The sequence below is a fragment of the Hyperolius riggenbachi genome, chromosome 4 (assembly GCF_040937935.1).
Source record: "Hyperolius riggenbachi isolate aHypRig1 chromosome 4, aHypRig1.pri, whole genome shotgun sequence".
NCBI lineage: Eukaryota > Metazoa > Chordata > Amphibia > Anura > Hyperoliidae > Hyperolius > Hyperolius riggenbachi.
Window position 1 is genome coordinate 359,780,527 of NC_090649.1, and position 10,066 is coordinate 359,790,592.

At 44.8% G+C, this 10,066-nt stretch overlaps 1 protein-coding gene across 1 annotated transcript in view; it reads right to left on the minus strand.

Annotated features, from left to right (window-relative positions):
- LOC137570837 (saccharopine dehydrogenase-like oxidoreductase) overlaps positions 1–9,827 on the minus strand; it is a 196,534-nt gene extending 186,707 nt beyond the window's left edge. The window contains exon 1 of the mRNA XM_068279545.1: positions 9,551–9,827. Coding sequence (XP_068135646.1) covers positions 9,551–9,737 — 187 coding nt within the window. The 5' untranslated portion in view covers positions 9,738–9,827. The remainder of the gene's footprint in view (positions 1–9,550) is intronic.
- Positions 9,828–10,066: the final 239 nt, after the last annotated feature.

Consider the following 10,066-nt stretch of genomic DNA (forward strand, 5'->3'; position numbering starts at 1 on the left):
TTAAGTAAAGAAAACCTTATTACATACATGAAATAATGCATTGCCCGTTCCTCTCCTGGCTCCCCTCCCACCCTCTCAGTTCTCATAATCCCTCATTGAAAAACGTGACTTTTGCCTAAAGTCAAAATTTTAGACTGGAAGAGGCAGGCTTGCTGTGCTGTTCCCTCCAATTCCCTCCTCTTAAAAAGAGACTCCGTAACAAAAATTTCATCCGGTTTTCTTCCATCCTACAAGTTCCAAAATCTATTCTAATGTGCTCTAGCTTACTGCAGCACGTTCTACTATCACCATCTCTGTAATAAAGCAACTTATCTCTCTCTTGTCAGACTTGTCAGCCAGTGTCTGGAAGGCTGCCAAGTTCTTCAGTGTTGTGGTTCTGTGATGCATCTCCCCCTCCAGGCACACTGCCTGTGTGTTATTTAGATTAGTGCAGCTTCCCTCTGCTCTATTATCTTTTACAAGCTGGATAAATCCTCCTCTGAGCTGGCTGGGCTTTCACATACTGAGGAATTACATACAGGCACAGCTGTCTGCACTCTGCAGGAAGAAACAGCCTGACACTTCAGTGGAAGATAGCTGCAGGGGGAAAGAAACACACAAATGATCTCTTGAGATTCAAAAGGAATGCTGTATACAGCCTGCTTGTGTATGGATGTATTTTCTATGTGTGGACATACTGTACATCAACCTACTTCCTGTTTTGGTGGCCATTTTGTTTGTTTATAAACAAACTTTTTAAAACTGTTTTTAACCACTTTTAATGCGGCGGGGAGCAGCGAAATTGTGACAGAGGGTAATAGGAGATGTCCCCTAACGCACTGGTATGTTTACTTTTGTGCGATTTTAACAATACAGATTCTCTTTAAAGTGAGTGAATGGGGGAGAGAAGAGGAGGGAATGGGAGAGTTGTAAGAGGAAACATCACAGCAAGCCTGCCTCTTCCTGTCTAAAAATTTTACTTTAGCCAAAATGTCAAATTTTTCAAGGACCAATTACGAGGACCAGGGGCAATAAAGAGAGGTATGGAAAACGCACAGAGGTACAAGAGAGGTGGACATACCTCTCTTCTTACCTTAGGCAGATTTGCCTCGGGTAAGGTGTGCTTTAAAGCACTGGGATCCAGCAAACTCAACTCAAAATAGTTTAAACAAAGTGCCTCCAGCCAGTGCTTCCTAGTATGTGATTCGCAGGTAACGTGCCGACCCATCCCGTCCCTGGCTACCTACCTATACTGTAAAGAAGGTCATCTGGCTACCTGTTCTAGAGGGGGGGTAATCTGGCAGGAAATCTGGGTGAAGGCAAGCCATGGAAGTTTGGGCACTGCCATAGGTGCCCATACAATTATAGTTTACAGCAGGAAATTTGGGCCAACTATTTTATAAGCGATATTTAGTGTGTTTTTTTTTTTTTTTTTTACAAACTATAATTAGGGGGGGGGGGGGGTAATGTAAGGTGTTCATGGGGGTGGGCTTTAACCACTTCACCACTGAGGGGTTTTACCCCTTAAGCACCAGAGCAATTTTCACCTTTCAGCGCTCCTTCCATTCGTCTATAACTTTATCATTACTTATCACAATGAAATGAACTATATCTTGTTTTTTTCGCCACCAATTAGGCTTTCTTTAGGTGGAACATTATGCCAAGAATTATTTTATTCTAAATGTGTTTTAAAGGGAAAATAGGAAAAAAATGTGGGAAAAATTTATTTTTCAGTTTGCGGCCTTATAGTTTTTAAATAATGCATGCTACTGTAATTCAAACTCATGAAATGTATTTGCCCATTTGTCCTGGTTATAAAACCGTTTAAATTATGTCCCTATCACAATGTTTGGCGCCAATATTTTATTTGGAAATAAAGGTGCATTTTTTTCAGTTTTGCGTCCATCCCTAATTACAAGCCCATAGTTTATAAAGTAACAGGGTATGTGTAAAAATACACCACAAAACACATTATACTACTTCTCCTGAGTACGGCGATACCACATGACACTTTTTTGCAGCCTAGGTGCGCTAAGGGGCCCAACGTCCTATTCACAGGTCATTTTGAGGGATTTGTTTTCTAGACTACTCCTCACGGTTTAGGGCCCCTAAAATGCCAGGGCAGTATAGGAACCCCACAAGTGACCCCATTTTAGAAAGGAGGCAGAGGGAGGACTAGTGCTACGGAGGGGGGCTTTGAGGAGCCCCCCCCCCCGCTAGGCACAGCAGCGCGGCGGCGATCAGACCCCCCCAGCAGGACATCCCCCTAGTGGGGAAAAAAGGGGGGGGGGGGGAAGTCTGATCGCCCTGCCCGATTTCTGATCTGTGCTGCGGGCTGAAGAGCCCCCGCAGCACAGATCAGCCAAACCACCCAGAATCCGGAAGTGGTTAAATTTTTTTGTTTATTATTTTTCTTATTTGATATGTTTAATCAAAATTTTTTTTTTTTACAGATATTTAAATCAAAGTTGGTTATAATTTATAAAAATGGCAGATCTCTCAGACTTTCAAAGAGGCCAAATTGTTGGTGCTCGTATGGCAGGCGCTACTGTAACAGAAACTGCCCGAATGCTTGGCATTTCAAGAAGTACTGTCTCAAAAGTAACGACTGCCTTTGAAAGAGAAGAAAAAAAAAAGTCCTCAGCAAAGCACAGTTGTGGCCGAAAATCGAAGTGGTCTGAGAGAGACCGTCAGACTCTAAATCAAATTGTTAGAAATGCTTGCAAAGCTCCTAAAATTACTGCAGAGCTGAATGAACACCTACAGAACCCAGTTTCCACAAAAACTGTTCGTCGGGAGCTGCACAAATCTGGATTCCACGGAAGAACTGCAATTAGAAAACCTCTGCTCTCAAAGACAAATGTTTCAAAGCATTTAGAGTGGTGTAGAAACCACCAGAATTGGTCCCTCGAGCAGTGGAAAAATGATTTTCTCTGACGAATCATTGTTTACCTTATTTCCGACCTCCGGCTGAGTGTGCGTTTGGAGACAGCCGAAAGAAGCATTTCATCCAGACTGCCTTTTTACAACCGTAAAACATGGCCCCCCGCCATGTGATGATCTGGGGTGTTATTTCTTGGAAATCCGCCAGGCCAATGATTTCCCTTCATGGAAGAATTAACAGCCGAGACTATTTAGCAATTTTGGGTGACCAAGTTCATCCTATGGTTCAAGAACTGTTTCCGGAGGGGAATGCCATCTTTCAAGATGATAATGCCCCAATCCATACAGCTAGAATTGTTAAAGAATGGCACGAGGAACATTCTAATGAAGTTGAACATCTCTTCTGGCCACCACAATCCTCAGACCTCAACATTATTGAGCATTTATGGTCGTTAGTATAGATTTAAGTAAGAAGTCGATTTCCGCTGCCATCGTCTCTAAAAGAACTACAGGGTGTTTTAACTGAAGAATGGGCTAAAATTACTTCAGAAACAATTCACAATTTGTATGAATCAATACCTCAGAGAATTAAGGCTGTAATTGCCGCAAAAGGTGGACCTACACCATATTAAAATATATTTTGTTGATTTTCAAGGTGTTTCCATTATTTTGTCCAACTCCTGTATGTCACCTCCTGTCAAAACATTACTTGATGGTTGAATAAAAATAAGTCAAAATTTGCCAGGGTAGCACTGTATTTCTAACTCTAACCCCTTCCCGACCGCCTAACGCCGATAGGCGTCGGGATGGTGGTAGCCCCAGGACCGCCAAAAGACGCCAAGCTCGCGCGCCGATATGCACGCATCCCAACTCAAATGACGGAGCTCTGCCATCAGTCTAATAGCAGCAATCACCGCTATTCTATTTACATTGTACAGCGCTGCGATCTACGGCTGCACTTTACTGGGGACAGCCGTGTCACTCGGCTGTCCCCTAGAGAGGCTCAGAGAGCGATTGGCTCTCATAGGCTGATGTCTATGAGAGCTGATCGCTGAGATTGGCTGGCGCGAGAGGGAAATCAGGGATAGAAAAAAAAAAAAATAAATAAAAGTCATTTTTATTTTTTTTAAAAGACAATTATATTAATAAAAAAAAAGGACACTGCCTGCAGCAGCGATCAGAGCCCACCAACAGAAAGCTCTGTTGGTGGGCAGAAAGGGGGGGGTCATTTGTGTGCTCGGTTGTGTGGCTCTGCAGCAAGCCATTAAAGCTGCAGAGCTCTAATTTGTTAAAAAAAAATAGCCTGGTTAATGGGATGTCTCTGTGGGTCACAAAATCAAAGTCCAATGCGAGATATGTAGTTAGTGGGCTTTGCGCTTTAAATTGGCATAAACCTCATTTGAAGCAATGATGCACATTGCATATATTACGCTCCTGTCGGCAACATAAAATGGCCTACGGGCTTTGAGTTTGACACGTGCTGTAGGGTATAAGGTATGACCACTTTTGTATTTTGAGGCTAGGTTCACAGTGGTCAGTTGCAGAACACGTGTTATGACTGGGAACTGCAATGAAGACTAGAGGGTTGCAACGGTATGAAATATTCACGGTATAATAACTCTCAAAAAGTACCACGGTATGACGGTATCACAGTTACGGTACTACACAATTATCATAATTACCCTTATAAAAATGAAAAAGGTCAACGTTGAACAAACTCTTTATTAATGTATATACAGTATATGTTACAGCCAGAACCCAAAGTCCAGCCACTTCAGGAACTGACCAGCATGCTTCGGTCATTCAGAATGCAACCTGACCAGAGCTAACCGGCCAATTTGGAAAAAAAAAAAAAAAAAATCAGTAAAGTACAGTAGGCTGTAGTGCAGTTGTCACTGACGGCCTATGTATTGTTGCATCGCCAGTGAGCGAATCAGCTGATTTCGGTGCGCGGCTCTAAGAGCCGAGCGGCAAAACTGGGCGCCCCATAGCAGCAATGCTATGCTGCGCAGGGCGTGTAACGGCAATTCGGGGCTCTGGCGGCTGCCAGACCCCGAATTACATCTCCCTCCGAGTTGCGACAACTCGGAGAGGGAATAGTATTTAACGCCGCCTCAGAATTTAGCGGCAGCGGTGAGAGCCGTCATTCTGCTCTCACCGTGCCGAACTGAGCGTCACCGAATTAATATGCACCCCCGGTAACTTCAGTGCCGGGAGAGCCGAACTCCCCGGCGGCATTAAATACTATTCCCCCTCTGAGTTGTCGCAACTCGGAGGAAGATGCAAATTGGGGTCCGGCAGTCGCTGGAGCACCAAATTACCCTTACGTGCCCTGCGCAGCATAACATTGCTGCTATGGGGCTCCTGGTTTCAGCGCCCGGCAGTGAAAGCACCTGCTTCGCACTGATGTCCACAGGATCCCTCTAACCTCTCCATGCTGCGTCCTTCCCAACTTCAGCTCACCACATCCTCTCTCTCCTCTCACAGTGACGGCGAAATAGACGGGGCAGCCCCTCCGTCTGATTTCTCTGCGCCTTCTTATTGCAGCCACATGCTTTGCTGGTATTAACTGCCCTATGAAGTAGAAATAGGGCAACAAATACCGGCAAAGCATGTGGCTGCAATAAGAAGCTGCGGAGAGACCAGTGACCACACACACAGGCCCGCTGATGGTCTATTTCACTATCTCTGTGAGAGGACACAGCAAGCGGAAGATGGGACGCAGTATGGACAAGATAGAGGAAGCCTGAAAACGTCAGACACCACCGCAGCTGCCAGCTGGCATTTTATGCAGATTTTCGTGACTTGGCCGGACAGCTCTGGAGTATGTTCATGTCTGTCTTGCCAAAGTCATAAACAAAGATTTTTTTTTTGTATACTGGCTGCAGTAGCTGTCAAGTTCGGGTATTGGCCGGCCAGATTGCGAAGTGGCCAACTTCGGGTTCTGGCTGTAACACATATATAAAAATATAACAGTTGTAGTATTGCGGGAATATCCCGTCCCACTTGACATTAAACAATCACTCAGCCACAGAGCCACTAATCAGTGACCGAGTACTAGTTGCTAGGCAAGTGGGGTGGGATCACAGTAAAATGCAAGTAGCTTGAGTCCTACCCCACTTGCCTAGCAACTAGTACTTGGTCACTAATTAGCGGTGAGTGTGCAAAGGAAAGTGGAATGGGACTTTCCACAGCTCATTCAATGAGAGGTTGGTGTGGGTGTCAGGGCAGTTTCTAGGCTGCCCTGACACCCACAAGAATGTAAAAAATTTAGCCCCCCACATGCAGCCAGGTATAGGTGCTCCCAGTATAGGTAGCCAGCTATAGGTCCCCTAGTAGATGTATCCATTCATAGGTGCCCCCCAGTATAGGTAGGCCAGCTATATGTGCCTCCAGTATAGGCAGGTAACCAGCTTATAGTGCCACCCAATATAGGTTAGCCTGGTACGTGACTCCAGTATAGTTGCCCCCTGTATAGGTTAGCCAGGTAGGTGCCTCCAGTATAGGTAGCCAGGCATAGTTACCCCCAGTATAGGTAGCCAGGCATAGGCACAGCGGATGGGGGAGCGGGCACAGAGCAGTAACAACTCACCTTCTGGGATCCACACGCGGCATTCATCTTGTTCCTCCCAGACGTCAGTCGTGTCGTGATGACATGCGGCTACATCATCACAAGGGACACTGTTACCAACTCGACAGAGGCCTGGGAGGAGTAAGATAAATGTCGCATGTGGATCTCGGAAAGAATGTTGTTGCTCTATGCCCGCTCTCCACTGCTGCTGCGCCAATCAAAACTGGATGTGTGTACCCCAGTCGTCCATAGTACAATGTAACAAAACAAACAGGTGACGAACTGTAAAAAATTAAAACTGATATTTGGTGCTATACTGCACACAGTGGAAATAAAATGAACACTTACCCAAAACAAGCAGGATTAAAAAAAAAAAAAAAAAAAAAAAAAAAAAACAATGAATGGTATTGAGCAATCTAGCAAGCTGTACTGCCCTCTGGACCTTCTGACTTATTACAGCTGTATTGTTCTAGATTAAAGTTGCACAAGGACATTACTACACACACACACACACACACACCTGCAGCAGTTACCAGTTGCAGTGTACGTTTTGAACTATTGCAGCAATGTGGTGATACAATATATCAGTGATATTTAAAATATCAGTATTATTTACAAGTTCTCACTTCCTCACAGTAACCTCTAACACATGCCTAACATTAACCTAACCCTTGCCTATACAGCTTTGATACACAAAACTGCCATTTCAAGCAAGTTACTGATCGTTTCAGGCGATAACTATAGAAAAAAAAAAGTGTGTCTTTAGTTAGGGGCTGGGAACACACTAGGCAGTGCAGTAAAGGTCGCGCTTTGCTGCATAAGCATTTGTGCGTTTTTAGTGCGGTTGCATTTGGCGTTTTTTCCCACACATGCAGTTTTTCTTGCATCTTGCATGCGTTTTAATGCTTTTGCGGTTTGCATATACAAAACGCATATGAGTTTTTTTCAATCACTAGGAAGTCAACAGGAAGCAGAAATGTATCATCAAACTTGTTTTTTTTTTTTTTTTTAAACACGTATAAAAAAAACGCACTACAACGCAATACCTTTGCGTCACCATTGACTTTCATTATGTGTCTTTCTGCTGTGTTTTGGAAAAATATGCAACAAAACCACCATTTTTAAAAACGCACATTGCTGAACGCAAACATATGCGTTTTTTTCATGCAGCCCACTGACTTGCATTACGTGCATTTTCCGCAACACTAGCATTTCTGCCTAGTGTATTCCCATCCTCAGTTCACATTTGTTTTAAAAACGTATCCGTGGCTCTGTTATTGGGCCCTGACCAAAACCGGAGCCACGGATACAAATGTTAAAAATAGTGGACGTCTTCACCCACTTCAAAAAACGGATCCGGCGATCAGTCCCTTGCTGTCCTCCTCCGCCACCTGGATCCTTTGCTATGAGTCCAGGTACTTGAGCCAGTCTGGCGTAGTGCGCATGCACACACTCCGCCGCCGGGAGCGTACAACATCTGCACAGCACTGTTGCGCAGGTGCAGAACGCTCCTGGCTGTGGAAGCGGCATGCGGCATGCGGCCAGACTGCGCTGACTGGCTGAATTACCAGGACTCATAGCAGAAGATCCAGGTGGTGGAGGTGGACAGCAAGGGACTGATTAGCCTAAAGGGGGCTGGAAGAAGCCCCAGGTATGTAAAAAAACTTTTCTTTTCATCCTTCTCAGGTACCATTTAATTCGTAGTCACCAAACCAAATTTTAACAACATATCAAATTATTTGATTTCATGAGCAAAGTACATTTGCATAAATCAGAATCAAGGCAGAATTATTTCCATCTCATTGACCATCTCTATTAGTGACACAGCTACACATCAGGCTTTATACTTACAGCATAGATGTTATTTTGTATATATAAAAGATTCCTGTGTAAACATATACACAGTCACAATCAGATGTGTATATCTGACTTTAAAAATACGGGGACTGCTTTATTGAAGCAGCACAAGTAACTAATTTTGATTGGTTTATTTCATTTTTGTGGACTAAGCACAGCTATTACTCTATGTATAAATTATTTATGATGACTATTATTTAAGAAATAGAAGATTTTATCATATTTTCTATTTTAATTACAGTTTAAATTCATTAGGAGTCGGAATCGGTGCATTTTTTTCCCGACTCCGACTCCAGGCACCCAAAATTGCCCCTACTCCGACTCCACAGACCTGGTGAAAACCAATGTAAAATCAGATCTCCCTCTACACAGACAGCTTTGGACACAGAAACTGATCTGTTTCCAGTGTCCCAGCCCTGTCTGTGTGGGGGAGGGGTCCGCCATGCTGTAGAGGGTAGCAGGCAAGAAGGGGTGCAGCAGGCACAGCGGCGGGTGGGGGTCGGACCCACCCTTCCTCACCTGGGTCCACCCTTTTCGTGTTCCCCGCCAGCTAGTTTCTTTTAAAATGAATTGGGCATCGAGCGGCGATCTCACGCACTTCCTTGCCATGTCACTTCCTGCAATGCCACCCTCTGTACTTTACTGGGCGGCATTGCAGGAAGTGACGCCACGAGTGGTGGAACAAGGAAGTGATTGAGTTACACGCTCGCTGATGAATTGATTTTAAAATAAACTAGCTGGAGGGGGAGCAGGGTTAAGGGGGCACCCAGGTGAGGGGGTCCGACCCACCTCCCCACCGCTGTGCCCACTGCCCCCCTTCAGCATGACGGCCCTCTCACGGCCACAATTGAACGAACTGGAAATGTGCTGCAAAAACGCGGCATGGATCTGTTTTTTTATCCTTATGTTCCTTTTTTTTTTTTAAACCGGAGCCCGGACCGCGGATTGCGTTCTGCATCCACATGTAGTGTGGACCAAGTCTGAGAGTTAGAAATTAATGATTTGCTGAAAGTACAATGGCAACCCAACACATTCTGCATCTCTGGCCAATTGCCAGCATGGTGACATAGTACAACAATATTAAACAAGACATAAACTAGAACAAGTGCAGACACGTTTGAATCAGAAATTCATGGCTTGCCAATGAGCAGAATTGTGTACAATGTCCAGTAACACACAAAAAAAAGCCAGCGAACTGTACCAGCATCACCAACAGAGTCTGGTGTGCAGAATCTCTCAAAACATATTTAGAGCTCTCACCAAGTCTGTCTGCAGCCCACTGCAGAACATCCTCCAACTTCTTCCTACTTCTGCCAGCCACAGCCCAGCGGAGCCCCTGATCCCTAAATTCCACTCCATCCGCAACGCGAGCGACCTCCTCCACCACAAACTGCCCAGTGAAGCCTGAAGCTCCGAATATCACTAGTTGGTATGGACGGGCTGTCATCGTCTGTTGTCAGACTGGAATCGGAACGAGAAGACACAACCAGTAACAACGACACAGACTGAGACTCTACTGACAGAGGGCGTGACTAGCTTAGAACCTAAATGGACTGGGCGTAGTTTTCTTTTTCTTTTTTTGCAAACAAGCTTTATTAAACTGTGACAATCAAGACACTGCTGACTGAGTGCTGAAAGAAGTCAGGTAAGGTTAGGCATAGACGAGAGTACAGTGCGGTTTCTTCACTGCTGATTCGTCACTGTTTACACAGAGATGCAAAGTTCGGATCTTTTCAATGATCCGGATGATTCGAATCGGATCATTGAAAAGATCCG